Here is an 18,991-nt window from a genome sequence, read left to right on the forward strand (position 1 = left end):
GTGCAAGTCTTCAGTCTGATGCACACCTCAGCTAATAAAAAAAGCTCTATTTCTATGGTCTCACTGCCATTACGAGACAGGGACCAGGACAAAGACCAAAATCGTACAGGCTTTGGCCAACCCCAATGCACATTCTAACTGTTTGATGGTAGGTAATAGAATGCAATTAGGTTGTGGATTTGGGTTGGCAAACCTGCACAACCGTGACTATCTGAAGACTCACATAATCATACCCATCATAATATGATAGCAGGGTTATACAGTGATAGTCTCATAGCAGGCTTTTGGGTAGAACCAAGCGCTAAACCCACATGCACATAGTTACTTCAAAAAAGAAAATCAAGTTTATGTGGATCACAAAACTAATGGAATTTGGATTCCTGTTATGTTGATTTTCTGGAGTGCCATTTAACCCACGGTCTATATCTAGACCCACGGTCTATATCTAGACCCACGGTCTATATCTAGTAAATGTTATATTTGGCAGATTAGTTCCCATCTGTGTTAAACTACACAGATGTGGGTCAGCACGCATTTGCCTTAAGGAAGACCACGACAGGGTTCCCAGATGTTTAGGTATCTTAAAATGGCACAAGTTAACAAACTCCTCCATTTGCTAAATAGAAAAGGTGCAGTTATATCCCAAAGATCTGTGCACTCCCCCCGACTTGAATTCACCACTGTGCAGAGAGGAGACAGCCAATATTAAGTTACTTATTGGCACAAGCAAGCAGATCTGGTCTGCATGAAAGTTTTGAAGACATTCATTTCAAAGATTCTTACTTTTGCAGATCCAAATATTGATGCTGTTTGGAGATCCTTGTCATCTTCCTCCTTCCTAGGATGGATTACCAGGGTCACATGACAATTGCTGTCCGTAGCAAACTTCCTAAAGGCTCCAACAATGTAATCTTGCACAGCAAGTCTGTAATCCAATAGGCAACTGTGGTTAGTCAGGTTAACTTCATTTTAAATACAAACTAAAGCAATTTTGGAGAAAAAAGAATAATCACATTGGGTTAAAAATTTGAGTAAAGAACATAAGAAACCACCACAGTAACCCTTTGAAATCATCATCTATGGACATCTGCATGATAGAGACTGCACCTGTCTACCACTCCTTATACCTGAAGAATGGGCCAGAAAAGTGGGGATCACGCACTGAAGTAAGGACAACAATGTAGGAAAAGGAGTGCCTTGCAGATCTATTGGATAGCTGCCAATCCTTAACAGACGACCACATGCCAATCCATAAACAGGTTCCAAGCTCATCTAAACGTACAATGAAAATGTTAAATGTTAGCTATATTTACTTGTCAGTGGAAAGCTGCTCCTGCCCCATCATGAACTGCAGGTTATCAATGACCACATGAGTGATGTCATACATATAGACGGCATGGTTCATGGTATCCATGACTGCCCTGCAATAACAAAGAAGAGATTTCTGATTAGACTCACCGGGAGTTCAGATAAGAAACATCACCCCCCAGATCTAAAAATAAATCCAGAATAGGCTACAGATCATGAAAACAACCAACCACACACAAAAAGAACAAAATAAACAGCCGGTTTCTAGAGGTTGAAGCGAATCTGAGATTTCTTTTTCTTTTTAAAATGTTCAGTCATCACAAAGTGTAGAAATACATTTCAAAAGTAAAATAATATATATTTTACTTTTGAAATGTAGTTCTACAATCCGGTTTATGGATGTTTTATAATGAGTTCTTAAGCTTTTGTAAAACTTCTTTATCCTTGTTCTTACTTTGAAATATTTCTAAATGTTTACTGCTTGAAGTGTCTCCCAAATAAGCCTGCCCATCACATGCCAGCCCACACCCCACTTGCCTGTTGCAGTGCACAGCATCTTCCCCAGGGCAAAGCTCTTCCTTTCTTTTTGACTAGAAGTTGGCCCCTCTGCTCTTTGGGATGGACTTGCATGCGGTGCACACATTCTCCTTGTGGAAAAAACATTCAGAAGCTACAGTTCTGAAGGCGGGTCTTCATAACGTTTTATTTATTTATTTATTTATTGTTTGCTGGTTAGGCGCTCATACATAAAATAAATTCAGTTTCAAAGCGCCCACAGGGCAGCAGGGAGGGAACATGGGATAGCAGTACAATTAAATACAAAAACAATACAGAAGGGGGGTAGGGCCAGCTGAACCTACTATGCCTTGTGAGTATTCAGAACGTGCAAGTGCAGGAAGTAAGAGGGCAGTGGGGTAAGTGCTATGGTGTCCATGCACGAAGGGTGAGCTGCAGATGAAGTGCAAGGTATGGTAAGTGCTATGCGGCCAGGAGCCGTGTTAGGTGGTAAGTGCGAATCTCCAGTGCAGAGGGTGTGCCTAGGCAAGTGCTTAGGGACACAGATGCTGGGGAGATTGGGTGTGAACGGTCAGGGTCCTAGAGGATGCATAAGGATCTAAGACACCAATCACAGCACCTGTGGGATTAGCAGAGGAAGGAGGACGAAATGAGGAGAGCCTTGAGGTGCTTTTGGAACTTCAGAAGGTCCTGGTCAAGACGCAGAGGGAGGCTGTTCCACAGGAGGGATCCAGCTGAGGAAAGCGAGTGGCCTCCTGCTCTCGATTTAGCAAAAACACTTTACAGAGAGTTGGTGCCAGAGAAACTTAGAGGTCTAGAAGGAGTGTATTTGGTAAGAGAGAGTAGCAGGTAGTGTGGTCCCCGGTCCCAGGCAGCCCTATGGATGATGCTGTTTCCGCTACTGCACTCCTGGGATCTCTGTTTCCACAGCCGCATTCGAATTTTCCTGGAACCTCCAGGAAGGATTGGACAGTTTGTAAAGTCCTTCTTCCCTGTTTATTCTTGGAGGGTGTGTTCGGATTAGTTTTGTCTGGATCGGTCCTGTATGTTCCACTGGTTGCTCCACATTACTCTGCGCCTGCTCTTCATCTCAGATTTGCTGTCAGAGATAATCCATACTCTTCCTCATCCCAGTACTTTCGGAGGGTGGGGGAGGGGTCAGGTTGTCTGCTTTACAAAGATGCATGAAGTGTATGGGATTGTGGGACTCTATGTGGGGTAGCAGGATGAGGGAGGTGGGGTTATGTCTTGGGCATACTGCATTCTTCTGGGACAGTCGTCCCTTGTCCCATGGGGGAATCCCTCCCCATGAGATCCACCTGCTGAGTACCACCCCCAGGGGGGACTATTGGGTAGTGGCCTCACCTCCCTGGCCTCAAGAGAAGGGGCTCCACCTAGGGGAGAAGGGACGACGTTAGGGGATTCGTCACACTACCCAAGTGAAAGCAGCAGACCACCCAGGAACATACGCTCAAGGTGCTTGTAGGACTCTCTGCGGATAACGCAGTTGCCAGAAAACACTATTATAACACATTACCCTCAAAGGCAAGCAGGCTGCTCGTGTCGAAGATATTTTTCTTTCACTGGAAAGGCAAGAAGGAAGATCACAGAGTCCCAGTACCACAGCAATAGTTCCTCCAGACCCCAAGATGTGTTCTTAAACCCCTAGACCACGCTTCCCTCGCCAACCAATCCATTAAACTCAGTGTTCCCAGAAAGCAATAACACAGAGTCCAATGAGGGAAAAGGAGGACACCCGGGGAAGAGGGACAACCCAAAGTTCCTGACCAATCTAGTAACCTGTACCTAACAAGGGGAAGAGCTACCAAACATGAGGCATTGGCAGTTAAGGTTTCTAAAGCAGTATAAAAGGAGGCAAAAAAGAGGCAGAGAGTAGAGACCTAGGAAAGAAATGCAGATAGGTGGTGAAGGAAATATGGGAGCATGGCAGAAAGAGGTTAAGTGTTTGCTGAGCAGTGCAGCTCTGACCTTGAAGCATACTACCAAGAGCTAGTACAAAGAAAAGGTTGCCTGCTTGGGGCTATACACACTCTGAGGCTGTGAGGGACTTCAAGATATGTCATGACAAGTCATGTCATGAAATGAGTTTTAACTACAGGTCATGTCATGATGTATCATGCTTGGTCACAGAGTAATACTACCTGTCGCAAATAAGGCTACTACGTATGCAGACAACATCCTCCGAGACTCCATCATCTAGCCTATCTCTCCCACAGCTTGAAGGAGTGAAAACTGGCTCAACACAGTCGACACAAACCCAATATATTCCCATGGTCGAGCAATGACACACCATATGAAAATTAAGTATGCAGAACGCCATCCACACACGGTCAATACAAAGCCTACAGGCTGACAAGGATACTTTCAGTTAAGTATTACAATTTAAGAACAAAAAGGTCTCCGACCAGCAAATAAGAAACAGTATGAAGATATACACAAAAATACTACAAGATTCAAATGCAAATCATTATTTCAGTATCACAAACAGCGTTACAAGCAAGTTGACCACCTAAGAAGCAAATGACAGGATGCTTAAAAGCAATTGATCAAATAAATGCTATTGGACTACATACAAATAGTCCACTGATGCTATTTCAGGCCCCGAAGAAGCTTGCAAATTGTATGATGATTATACATTACATTGTTGTGAAACACGTGTTGGCCAAAGGATTACTACAAGTCATCATTGCAAACTGTAAATACAGAATAGAGTTGCATTGGACCACATGAGTATTATGAGCTGAAATTATAATTTGCAGTTGGCCTAAGGAGAACCATTGATTTTTTACACATAAAACAAGAAGCAAGGATAATCCAAGTAGTAAACCGGATTTTTATACCCACCTATAAACAGAAGATACACTGCTTATTTTGGCATCTGCTTTCTAAAAATGTTTTTTAAAAAAGGTATTTACATTTTTACTTTGTTTTTTTTTGGAACAGCTTGTCCCCACCAATCTTCTTTAGATATAGAAAATTAAAGATCGGCAAAAACCCTTTGCCAGTCAGTCATCTACCCACTAGCCAAATTGGGAATAATTGAAACTTTGCAATAGATACTAGGGAGATATCCTTTGAGGCTATTCAGACATTTGATTTGCCGTCTGGTGCGCCCTGATAAAGGAACCTAGCCTAGGATCTAATCCCGCTCCACAGGAAGCAACCCAGTGCAACCTTCCAGGTCATGTCCTCTGTGCGCATAAGAAATACCAGATGCATTTCTGCTTCTTCTCCTGTATACTTAGGACCTGGCCTAGCATTTTGCGGCTGGGTTTCTTTTTGAAGACCAGTCTGATTGGCTATTAGTTGGTTCTCTCCCATAAGGCTACAGCACACCATAAAAGAAGTATTACAAGCTTAAGTTATAGAAAAAGCCTCTATATTTCCTGTGCTTTAACATCGCCCCCCACTGAGCCCAAAGTGTGAGAGATTCACCCGGGTTTACTTGTTGTTCCGTACACAGAACAAACGGCCCAGCAATATGGTTGGTTAGCTCCTTGTGATGTTGGGTCAGACTGAATTACAGCCGTTCCTGTGTTCAAAGGGCAAAGTGGAGTTGAAATAAAGAGATTACAGTTCAGCTCAAAGGGGCTATCCCAAACAGCTCACAATGCAAAGTCACAAATATTCATATGACAAATATTGTGCTGTATTAGACTATTTCACGCCTATTTCACCACCTGATGGACGTCATCTTAAATTTGAAGGACAACGTTTGTTAGTTTACTGACGAAAAAAGGTGGCCTTAGTAAATATGCACACATTGAAAGATAAAAGCATAACTCTTATGTCATATGATAGTTCAGCCAATGATACCCAGATGAAAACAAAAAAAGGCAGAGTTCAGAATTGAGAAAGTAACTTCTATTTACTTAATATTTTGCTGCCCATGGAAAGTCATGAAGTAAAGCGAAAGGTCCTCGAACTTGTCGGCCCACTCGTCGTACTTATCCAGCTGCTCCTCCAGGCGCTGCGCTGCGAACTGCGTGAGCATGATCTTGGCCAGGCGGACATTGTTGATCTCGAAGCTGCCCCATAACGTGTTCACCCCCTGGGTGCAGAGGTCCAGAGCATACTCGCTGATGAAAGTCGTCTTTCCGCTTCCAGTCGGCCCTATGTGCAGAAAACAGAAACCTAAGCATTATGAAAAAGTGACTCACCGTAGTGTCTTATATTCTGTTTAGTACACAGACACCATTCTGACAAAATTATGTGAGGTGGTGGCAGTTTCCCCGTTGGGACAACATCCCGTAAGTGGAGTGGAAGAGGCTAGGGGGTCAGGACATAGGAGGAATAATGGTGCAAAGATTGCCATTTTAACCCAATGAAAAGAATGAATGTGAAAAGTGAACCACTTAACATACAATTAACATATCCCTTTTGGATAAAATCCCTTTTGGACTTATAACTATTTTATGTTACTCTGCTTTTATACTGTGCCGAATCACCACCGTAGTCATTTCAAAGTACTGAATCCTTGTCTGTGGTATAGTGCCCCCGGCCAGAGTCAACGGAGATTAGTCTACTGGCCAGTATAGCATGCGCAAAGGCAAAGTAAGAAGGAAGGAAAGGAGGAGTTTGCAGACACAGGGAGGAAATTAGGATGGCCTAATTGCTTGGATTAGTATGGATGCGTGGTTGTCCTTCACATATGGATTGTATTCTAGAAAGAGGCAACAGAAAAGGGTATCTGAAGAGCCATTTACGCACTGGGATTCTAAGACAGTTTGGGAGATCAAGTAGTGTTGGGTGTGCAAAGAGTTTGAGAGTGTGCTTGTGCAATCTTGAAGATTATACAGGCTTAATATACCTGCCTGGTGTTTTTATGGCACCACAGGCAAATGCCCAAATCATAATTCTGGAGCTGCCAGGCCAACTTGGAAGTGGCCTAGCCCAAGAGTAGGACGGTAACAGGTGACTGTTGGCAGCAAAAGGCAAGGGAGCACAATTGATAGAGTTAATATGGCTCCCGGTTAAGGAAAGAATGACCTTTAAGACTCTCACCTTAACCAACAAATGCCTCAGCCTCTCCGCCCCATCCCATCTTTCCAAAACCATCAGAGATATCTCTGCACGCCCCAGAAGGTCCCAGCACACTAACCAACTACGCATACCGCCCATCAAAAGGGCCAAAGCAGGAGGTATAGGTTTCCCTTACATAGCGCCCAAACTCTGGAATGCCTTGCCCAACGCCCTTCGAGCTGAAACATCTCTCACTCCCTTCCGCAAAGACCTCAAAACTACTCTGTTTAAGTGACTTCTCCACTGCCACCAACATAACTCCCCTGATATCGACTGCAACTAAGTATGCATAACTTAACAGACTGTAACTGAATCTGTATTTCATGAGGTTTCTTGTCTGTAACAATTTTTGCTCCACTGTAACCAGAGCTATGCTTGTAACAGTGCCACAATGCCTCAGGGCTGCTGAGCGCTATATAAATGTTAATAAATAAAAAAATAATCCAGTATGTCTGGCCCCAGACAGAAAGCAGACAATCTTTGTGTACTTTGTGGAGCTTAAAGCCACAGTAATCCGCCTCACAGCACTGAGGGCAGGGGAGGAAATCTTTCTGGCTAAAAGCAAGCAATGCAACGGCCTAAAGAGTAGCACTGAAGGCCTCATCAGTCCTTAACAGTCACCAACTGCCAGTTCTACAGCATGTCTACACTGGTGACCATGAAGACAACTTCGAGGTTAAGGTGGTTTTTAGCATGCAAGTTCCTTCCTGAGGATACAAACCTTGCAATCACTGTGCTTTACCAGCAAACCTTTTATGGATTCCTAGGTCGTTGTGGAGACTATGACCCTCTTAGTGGTTGCTGGGCTCCTCTGGGAATAACCTGCACATAAACCACCCTTTTGAAGCCCCATTCCCTGACCAGCAGTTGCCTAGCTAGGCTACCAGGTGGCAGTACAGAGTTCCAGAATGGGGAAAATGGGTTTGAAACACAGCTTAAATGTATTTCACAAACAGAGCCAGAGGCAAGACAAGTGGAATTTGGGGAGCCTATACACTTGGAGGCCCTTTAAAAGCAACAGGCAGGTTTCCATTAAAATCAGTCACAACACAATTTAGTTTACTACAAAGCTGGCACGTGGACCTATTTTTCAGCTGGGAAGTCGTACAAAAACCGTTTCAAGAACCCAGGTGGGATTAACATTAAAATCTAGTGGAGAAACACATTCGTTTTCAGCAACACTGACTGCCCCACGCCACGGCTAAACATTATGACAGCAAGGAGAATATATTTCAGTTCATGTACTCAAAATTATCACTAAACGAATGTTTCCTTTAAAGAGATTTCCCAGATGGTCAAGGAGAGCATGCAGTCCTGGTGAACGGGGAAACAGACATAAGTTAAAATGCCTTCTCTGCCCCGTCAGCACCCTGTACTCCCCCACCAACCCATAGAAAAGAATGATACCAGTAGCTGATCCAAGCATGCCATGTAATAGGAAGTAGACCATGCAGGAGGTGGAAGATGCTCTAGGCAACCTGAGCAAAATGGCACTTAAGGCTATTTTGGTTGCTTGTATAGCACATTACATCGCTGCCAGGCCTCCCCAAAGCACAGAGGAGGGAACATTTTAGAGTAGAGGGAGTTCACTCCACACTTCTAATAAAATAGTAAATAACACAGGCCTATCACCAGTCTAGCATGTTTGGGGCAAAAATGTTCTCCCAGATTTCTTCACAGACTAAACCAGTTATTCCTTAGTGTCAGACTCATTGTAACAACTAGGGACTTCAACTTATGGCTAGAAGACAGCAGTATTTTCAGTACCAACATATTTCCTCATGTATCCAGGACTTTATCCCAGACTGGAGGATGATGGTTGGCCAACGTCATTGGAAAGTGAAATTCAATAATTTTTCCACGCTTTCAAGGCCTCAAGTACCCTCATTCAATCGTTTCCTTTACAACAGGAAACGTCCTCCTCCCTCCCAGCTTTAAAACTCTTATCAGTTACAACACAGTAGCCTCACAACCTCAATCCTCCCGTGAACACCTGCTGCAAATCCCTAAAGGAAAAGCAACTGAGAGATGTAACAAATGCTGCATGCGAGGCGACACAGCAGCTACGTTTAAGGTGGTGACATTTTTCTAATCAAGATTGGGGAGATTTTTGTGTGTCTGCGCCAACACTGAACAGTATGGTTGCTTCTTGGTTGAAAGCCTCTTGGCACTTGCATGTGGTGCAGAAATTTGCCAAAATGCATTCCAGGAGAAGAGTATGGTTTAGGCTCATTTCTGCACCAAACGCAAGTGCATACGCTGAGAACTCCCCGCGAGAGGCGAGGGAGCTGAAAACCTGCCTCTGCGTCTTGTGGCTTCGATGCATGAACATGAATTTACATTACACATATTTGCATTCATTCTGGGTTAGTTCTTTTTTGGCCTACAATATAATACCATGGAGTTTTTTCATAATCTTGTGTACATTTTTGCAGAGGTTCAAATAGGTATAGTGTTTATCCATTGTCTTACTTTAAGCGAAAAGAAGGATGATAATCAACGAGCACCTCACGGAGATGGTGCTGGGTACCTAAAGGAAAGGACTGCTAAGGAACACAGAGACAATATAGAACTCTCAGAAAGTATAACAAACAATTGTGAAGTGTCACCATCACAAATAGTACTGGTGTATTCAGATTTAGGTAATAGGAGTAGATGTGATTCCGCCCTTCATTACATGGTATACCCTTGCCAAGACAAAGCTCTGAAAAAGAGGTTCCTATACTATTTGAACATCGAAAAAAACGGACACAAGAGTATGAAAGACTCCATGGTATTATATTGTAGGCCAAAAATTAACCCAGAATGAATGCAATTATGTGTAATGTAAATTGATTTGTCTTCATGTTTTTATATGTTCATGAAAAAGTATGTATAGGCAACCATAGGAATTATGATATTTTGAATAAAACATGTCTTTTCTATAAGAAACAGTGGTGTTTCTTATGTAAAGTGGTCTGTGGGAGTGGAAGCAATTAGCAACTCCTGAGGTATGTGTTTTGCTTGGATCTGACTATTATTAGTCACAAGAGAAACAGGAGCAGGAGGAAGTTTGTGGTTCATATATTGTTCTTATAGATAAGTACTTTATATACCGCAGGCCCCTCGAAAATAAAAAATCACGAGGTACGACCTATTTCCTACAGGAGGATATACCAGACAGAGTCAAGCGTACGACAGTAAGAGAAGAATCTCAAGGAAGATCCATGCCCTTAAGATTGTAACTAATTGTTAAGGTAGAAAAGAGCCTGGCAGGAGAGCATACCAGGTGATTTGCGAGTCTGAGAACCGCACCCAAATTGTAACACAGTGAAAAGATAATCCCAAGAAAGACACATGCTCTAAGGATTTTGAACTGTTTTGAATATAAAGAGAAACTTGGCAAGAGAGCCATTTCCCTCCAAAGAACTGTGAACCACCAAGAGGAGGTAAATTCTTGGGTTTACACAGAACTTGGATATTCTTTGTTGGAATATTGTTTTTTTGTTAAAAGGAATCTGGGCAAGGGAGCTATTCCCTGGAACTGTGAACATTGTCCACTTGGAACCGTTTGGTTGGATTTACCCCTCTGAACATTTGTGCACTTTGTGAACCAGAGAGAATATCCTTCAGAACTTAAAATTAGTTTTAGAGTGCATTTGCCAGAATAGGATTTTGGACACTTGACCTATATTTTGCTTTAGACATCTTGAAAAATGAGAGACCAATTTGTTTTGTTTAGTTCCAAACATGAGTCCTCTGAATCTGCATGTGATTCTTGGCTCCTCACAGCGTCTTCCTGGTTCCCCATAGGTACATCTTTAATCATTTATCTTCTTAAAGACATCTTTCTTAAATTCATACACCCACTTGAAATATCATGTATTAACACCATTAAGATAGTATTAATCATTTGTGGGAGGACTTCCATGAATTGGTATTGTAAAGACTGCATTTATATTTTTGGAGAGTTATATCTTCCAAGAAATAATTTTTTACAGAAATCCCGTTACCAGTACATTTATCTAGATCAAACTAATTGCTGTGGGACAACAAGTTATATAAAGGTAAGTGATTATTTCCATAAAAACTGATCATTGACCTATGCTAATGAGCAAACATGTTCAAAATACACGTATGCTTATTTTTTACATTATGATTTAAGGTACATTAAAGAATGAGCATTATTGACATAAGCAAGAATACCCAAGGGTATGTTTTATGCCTGTTCCACAGATACAAAGATCGCTAGAACAATAAACACTAATTGTGACTGTAACCACCAAGGGCGGAACTAAAGAATTGAAAACACCATCTCCCCTAAATGTTAAGAGAGGGGAGTATAGAGGAGAGACAAACTGATAACAGTGTGAAGTGAAATCTTTAAAAAGAGTGTCTAGTACACAATACTGTGTATTGTTTTCACAGGGGGAAGAGATCTCAAGTGGGAGTTCACTGTGATTTAAACACAGATCTCGAGAAGGGACTGCGAAATGTTTTCCCATAGGTAACTGAGGTCTATCGAAGGGGGAATTACTAAATATACCCCGATTTATACAAATAGAATTTATAGCCAACTGATTGTTTGTCTTTTTTGCGGTGACTGGAAATAGTTGTTGGAGAAAAGTTTGTTTTAAAGTAAAAACTGGACATACTGATAGTGACCCACAGATAAGCGCCTGAGGAATCTTCACCAATAAAAGGTTACAAGAACAGAAACATGTTAAGCGATAAATGGACCGATAAGACAGTGTTGAGTCCCATCATTCAGTTGAAGCTAACTGATCTGTAATCAAGAGACAGATAGTACACCTAGAGGATTATCAGAGTAATTTTAGCACGTTACTACGTTTTTGGGTTCTTTTTTAACAGGAGATTTCTAATTGTATTTTGTAATGGTTTTAGCCAGGATGTATGGATTATTAATTGATATCAACATTTTGTGAATAAAATGTATAGGTTGATCATATAAGGGTAGTAATTAACTAGTATTTCCACATTGATACTCCTACTCATTAACTATACCCACATCCACTAAAACAGAGACAACATGGGGTCATACCTTCATTTTTTCTTGAGATTATGGTCCGTATGGACATAAGTCTGACTCGCCCAACTTCTATTATATACAAGTTGGTCCGGAGTTTTCCAAAATTTATAAATGGATATTAAAATCATACAATATAGACACATACTCTGCAGCTACCAGTCAGTATATACATGCTATAGAAGGTTAGTGGCCACTGCAATTCTTGAGCATTGCTCTAGATGACAAACAAATACCTTAAACATATTTTATTTTGTCTTTGCAATAGGAGTTTAGGTATAACACACCATAATATTAATGATGCATACTATGCAGCTTCTGATTAACTGCGTGTAAATGTAAATCCTCTTGATGAGCCACTGTGACGAAACATGTGTTGAGGATATTTCGAGCAGGTGCAAGACTTTAAAACTGGAGTACGAGATGTCTTTAAGATTAAAGATATACTCATGGCAAATATCAACACTAATTTGGAATTGAAAATATTCCAATCATATACGTAAATTATAAAAATGAATTCTGAGAAGACTGAGGAAATTAATGATTTAGATGTACATATCTTGAAGGCAACACAAAATGTAATACCATTAGTCTCTTTGCATCTAAAAGCGCAAAACATTTTGCTTTAGCCAATTTAGCACAGTCTTCTTATTATGGTATTCCACTCTCTCAAACTTGGTGTTTAATGGGGTTATTTGTTGATTACGCAATACTAAATAGTACATTCATTACACTATCAAGGAAAAAAAGTATCTATATATTGGCTACAAACCTGTAACCCTAAACCAAATGAGTTTGAAACTAACTTCTGTAACTTATACACTATGCACTACGGGAAACATTACCTACCTACTCAGGTCACCTCTTGTCAGTTGTTGGTTACCAGAGCCTACTTGATGTGTTTGGAATGGAAATCTCACAACATAGTGATTCTCGGGGCTGGTTTTGACTTACCTAGATATAATAATACAGACACATACTTTTACTGCACTTGCACGCTCTGAATGTCACAAGGCCTAGTAGGACCGCTGTTCCTTTCTATTCATAATTGTCATTTTCATTGTTTATTTGCTCCCTTGTTGCCTTCCCTTGTGGTGCTTTGAAACAGTTTTGTTGTATACGCGCCTTATGAATATCCAATAAATAAAATAAAAATAATAATACGTCTTAAAAAAGAAAAATGAATATTCAAGCAGATAACTGATTAGACCCAAAATGGCATTAACAACCACCTCTGGTGCACTTCTTCACCAACCCTCTTTCCTACCTTAGATATCAAGCAGGTAGACAATGCCTCAATGGGCTCTTTATTCAAAGTCCCAAGACCTGTCAAAGATATAAATGACCCTCGACTAGCAGGCATATCCACTGTGCATGAAGATGGCATGGTCAAATCAGTCATGGACATTATCAACAGTTCAATCTTATCAGATCCCATTTGCAAAGGCCTAACAGACACTTTCAGTACCCCCTGCTAAATGAATAGTTCCTGGTCCAAAGGAACCAAATAGCCACAGGGAAGACTCCCCTTGATAGATAAAATCCTGGAATAATTGGAGACATCCCAACCCGAGACAAATGTTGATATCCGCTAGTAATCTGGCTTCTCATCCTCTCCATAAACAGACACAGCCAGAATAAAAATGCCACATTTCCATGCTTATTCTGCTCGAATTATCAGCTGTGTTCGATGTGGTTGACCACAAGATCTTACTATACTGGCTTCAACTGCAGGATACTCAGATCAAGATATTATATGGTTCACCTAGTCATTATCGGATAGAGAACAAAATGTGATACTGTCATATTGGGAGAGGTGATCTCACCAGCCAGACAGGTAACCCAAGAGCACCTAGCTCTACTCTCGCCTCTTATGTTCAGCATCAAACCCCTGATGAAACTAAGAGATCATCATCTACAGTTGCACTCATATGAACTAACACCCATATATTTCGGAGTGAAGAGGGCCAATTGAGCCATGTCTCTTCAAGGCTTTAAGAAATGTAGGCCTGGGTGAGCACAAACAACCATGAACACAAATTGATCAATGACTGATATACTTCCTCTGGCCACCTTTCTGCTCCTTAACAAACAGGCGGCCCTTAGCCATACACCCATCTACTTCAGAAAACCAGCCCCCATTCCAAAAGGTTGTACTCACAGATTTATGCTAGATGCCAATATGGCCCTTGGTGTGCACGCAAGCATGGTGGTGAAGAAATCATTATTCTGGGAAATTAACTCCTACCCCCTTCATCCAGAAGCAAAACCACACTGTCATTGTTGGGGCTTTCAGTAACTCATGCCTGAACTACAGCAATGCCCTTTATGTTGGGCTCTCAGACTATCACATATAGAGAATCCAAAATGTTCATAACGTGGTAGCCCACCTATTTAGGTTCAGGAAACATCAAAGCGTAGCTAGATACTTCAGAAGCCTCCAATAGCTTCCAGTTCAATTGGGAATCTCCTTGATCTTCTGCCGCACTTTTGAAAGTGTCAATAGTACTGTAACTTAATATCCAGATAACATCGGAGTCTAGAGCATTGCATAGAGGAGACAGACATGGAACTGCCTTTCCAAGCAACAAGAAAACGCCAATCCATCCTCTTGCCGCAAAAACTTTCCTTTTCAAATGCACAACGCTGCCCCACCCAAATCTTCCTTTCCTCCTACCCATCCCCTCATCTATCCCCTGGTAGCCACCAAACTCCTACAGGACTAATTTTGGGTATGAATCAACACCCAATTCATCGAGATCACTAACAATTACGTGTTGGGATTTCTTCAACTACCGACATTTGTAATATCCTTCATGGGAGACAAAACCTACCTTTGTAACATGTTGTACCACGTGTTGGTTAATCCTCATGCACCTACCACAGTGGTTTGCAGCATCAAAAGGCAAGTAGGTTGTCAGTATGTATTCAAGAAATAAACACCACACACCATGGAAGAAAGGGTGTACAGCGAGAAAGAATCACAACTGTTGAGAATTCCTTTCAGATTTATATCAACTGCAGAGTAGATTTATTTTAGCATTCTTTTCTACAGCAGCAGTCAGGAAATACACCAACACACAATGTCATCTTAACAAACAGACAAGGAGATGGCTAGAGCCTTTTATATTCTGAACCTTCTCCCCTGCCAGGGCAACACATATTACTTACTCGCACGCCTATACCATGAAAGTCACCCCACAGTCCAGAACACTACATAAGCAATCACTCAAAGATCTTCATCTGCAATTTGTTTTTTTACAGAATGTAATACAAAATACCCAGAAAATTAAGCATTTTACAAGAAATTTCTGCCAGTTATTTTCCTCCCTTTTAAAATGTATGACTTTCAAAAATTATTGCCCCATTTTTTCTGCTTAAACTGTATCGCTTCCTCCTGTCTGGCTCTATTGTATGACACCAGCCATAGACCATGGGATCTACAGAGCACTGCAATAAAATGCACTGAATTAGGAGAGGGTGATGGTTGTATCTTACGGTGTCTAATGGACTCTACTATGGTAACATGTGTTCTCTTTGGGACTAGGGTATGTAATGTTATATGGGGTGGAAGTGAGTTTGTCATCGCTCTTACCTTAAACTTATTAGTGATAGAGACTATAAACGCATTATCAATATGTTTAGAAAACATGTGTTTTCGTGTTTACATCGACCGACTCGGCCCGGACACTTCCTACTTGCTGCATTAACCGTTGCTACGCCTACACGGTAAGACTCCCCACCACACCCCAGTGGGCGCCCCTGCCTTCGCCATTTGGCAGCCTGTGGCCTGTATATCTATGGCGCTCCATTTCCGCATCTGAACTGCTGACTTTCACTACAAGTACTTTTATGATACGTTGCACCAGGACCCATGATCCATGATATCGTATGTAACTATATACACCCCACAATGCTTATATGCAACCAAGACACATGTGCATGAGCAGGCACTGATTGCTGCAACAAGCACGCAGTCCCATAGCCTGGTAATCTACGCTCTTCATGTCCCCATCTTTACATTTGGCACCTGAGATTCCGCGCTTGCACCGATATCGACTGCCCCCTATATGCCTAATCTACTGTTTTTGCTTTGATTGTATACCACCTGCCCACATTCAATTGCTGCCTATAACCTTAATCTATTATTTGCATTGATTGTTGCCCACCTGCCCACATTGATTGATGCCCACAAGCCTAATCCTTTGTTTCTGCATTGATTGTTGCCCACTTGATTGTTGTTCACTTTGACTGCTGCCCACAACCTGACCCTATTGCTATTGCATTGATTATTGCCCACCAGCTCTCACTGACTGCCGCCCACCCTAACTGACCACACCACCACTTCTATCCTGATCACTATTCACACGCTGACAGTGATCTTATTTTCCCTGGCGAATAGAGTGCCTATGATCCCTCCCTAATATTACCTAAAATATGTACACTCCAAGGGGTCTACTGCCTCTCCTTACTGTTGTGACTGCCTTAGTGTCCTTAGCGACCATACTGGTAGACTTCCACCTCAGCACCTTGAACCACACTATGGCACAACCACCTAACCCCACAAACAAAGGTCTACTAAACCCATTACACTAGATCTCCCACTGAAAACTCATCCATGTACTATGCCCGACAGAAATGGAAGACTCCCCAAACTCTATTAACCACCAGCGAGAACTCTTGCCCCTAGTAACAAAAGATCTACCCTTATGCCCGCTACACTCAGTTCGAAATCAAAAGTTCCATCTAGACCTACTGCCTCTGACCTTATCACCACCAGGACCCAAACAACCACAGGCTCCCCATCACTAACCGCAGCCTGCAACACTCTCAAGGGTGCTCTAATAAATCACTGAATCCTGGCTTGATGCCGCCGCAGGACCAGCGCTATCTCTAGCAATCCCCAATGGATATACCATCTTAAGATCAGATAGAGCTGATACTCGAGGTGGAGGTATTGCACTTATTGCACGAGACAATCTACCAATTAGACCAGTGCCATCCCCAGATAACAAATCCTGTGAAAACATGACAGCCAAACTCAACATAAATAGCTCCCAGACCCTTACGATCCATCTGATATACAGACCTCCAAGCCCCATTGGATCATTCGAGGATGACCTATCTAACAATGCTTCCAATAACCTAAAAAAACTCATCCCAAGTTGTACTACTAGGGGACCTTAACCTAGGCTACAATGACCCAAAGGATGTTGTAAGTGATTTCAATCCGGCACACACCCAAGTCAACGCCTAGCATGTAGTGCACAACTGAAATCCTTATTTATTTTTGTCTAAAAGTTAATTATTCTGAACGATATACCACTCATATCACGCCCTTCTCCTGGAACCCCCCCGGTCACACTGAACAAGGAATCAGGCTGGTTTGCAAAGGTAAATATTTATGTATTTAAAATATAAATCACAATATGTTTTAATAGGTACACAACCGTCACCAATGGGGCGATGTAACACTGAATAATCTCTTTAACCTCTTAAGTGCCATTGAGATTCCCCCCCAGTGCCAATGGATTTTTTTTTAAATCGCGGTATTCACCGCCCAAACCCGCCAGCATTTCCCCCCTCATTAACCCCTTAAGTGCCACCGACGGTGGCAACCTGGAGCGGTTTTTACCGACGAGCCGGCTCGTCGCTGGCATTTAAAGGGTTAATACACGAGGAGTAAGTAGTGAGCAAAACAATTCAGCACAGAAAATAATACTTTTGTGTTGGTTTAGATCAGATAGCGCTGTAGTTAGAGGTTACCCCTGCAACACCCCTCAACCCCCAATAGGGAGGAGAGAGCAGGTATTCAGGAATGGCAGAAATCAAACAGAATATCAATCCCATTTACCCCCAGCAAACACAAGAGAAAAACGGAATTGACGGTCAAGCTGTCAGAATGGCTTTTAAAGTTATCTTTAGCATAAACTGGGCAAAAACACAATATATGGTCAGAATTGCTGAAATTGTTATAAATTCTTATGGGAGCCGCTTTGGATAGTTGCACACAAACACAAGCAATGATTAAATCCAAGGAAAACATTTAAAATCTTCAATTTGAAGTCGGAAGCAATTAAAAGCTGTTTTACATGTGTAGAAATTTCCCAAGATGAACATTTGCAGCAAACTTTTCACGGCGCAATATTCGCGATAACGGGGGAATCGCATTGATTTGGAATGGGTGCTATGGATAGATATGGATGTTAGAAACTAAATTTCAACTACTTGTAGCTATCACCAAAACTGAGGAAGTTACAGACGTTTTAGTAAAGGTCGTTTTTCAAGATAGGTGCGAAAATGGAAAACAGGAGTGCGCTGTTAAAATTGACAAATGGGTTTCTTACACTAGAGGATGACTATGGAAAAAAAAAAAAAGAATACCACACAGAAACACAGTCACTTGATCAGGGTGACTGCCTGCTAAGGAAACTCGCCTTTTTCAGATGAGAAAAGGATCAGCGCAGAGACAGTTTTAACAATACTAGTTCTGGAGGAAAGATAGGATGGTTTGGAGAGAGGTTTCAGACAATGCAAAGATACTCCTAACAATACAGGTTCTGAATACAAAATATGATGGGTCTACGATAGGGCTAAGACTATGCAGAGTAAATATGCTAGTGACACAAATCTTCCCATTTATGCTCACTGGATACGTTTTTAAATGGGACCGTCAGTTCTGGTCAGGGGATTGGATCTGGTTTAGGAAAGACAGCTGGGCACATCGGACTGGGCAGGGTCAGCAAAACGTTCTGGACACAGAACGGCACAGGACTGGACTAGATCTGCCATTCTTGGTTCTGAGGATATTTCAATTCAGCAGGCCAGCCCAGCCCGGCGGTATTATGATGCTTTCTCTTAGGCCTGTGGGGTTCTGCTCTAGAATTTGAGGCCTAGCAGAGAATGGTTCAGCTATGCAATAGGCCCTTACTTTACCAAGTTTCTGGAGTCTGGAGCAAGGAAGATGTAGATTTCAGCAGCAGGGTGCGCCGCCAGCATCAGGAGAGTGGGTGAATCTGTCTGTCCTTTTGAGTGGTGAACTGTCTCTATTTATGCTATGAAATGACATCATAAAGGGGTGTATGTGGGCCAGTTTAG

General features: G+C 42.0%; 1 protein-coding gene across 1 annotated transcript in view; it reads right to left on the reverse strand.

Annotated features, from left to right (window-relative positions):
- The window catches only part of TWNK (twinkle mtDNA helicase), a 68,878-nt gene that overhangs the window by 24,029 nt on the left and 25,858 nt on the right, over positions 1-18,991 (reverse strand). Inside the window, exons 2-4 of the mRNA XM_069611663.1 lie at positions 5,718-5,958; positions 1,314-1,421; positions 784-925 (exon numbers count right to left, since the gene is read on the reverse strand). Of these exons, the coding sequence (XP_069467764.1) occupies positions 784-925; positions 1,314-1,421; positions 5,718-5,958 (491 nt within the window). The remainder of the gene's footprint in view (positions 1-783; positions 926-1,313; positions 1,422-5,717; positions 5,959-18,991) is intronic.

The sequence above is a fragment of the Ambystoma mexicanum genome, chromosome 8 (genome assembly GCF_040938575.1).
Source record: "Ambystoma mexicanum isolate Mex_15411 chromosome 8, UKY_AmexF1_1, whole genome shotgun sequence".
NCBI classification, from domain to species: Eukaryota; Metazoa; Chordata; class Amphibia; order Caudata; family Ambystomatidae; genus Ambystoma; species Ambystoma mexicanum.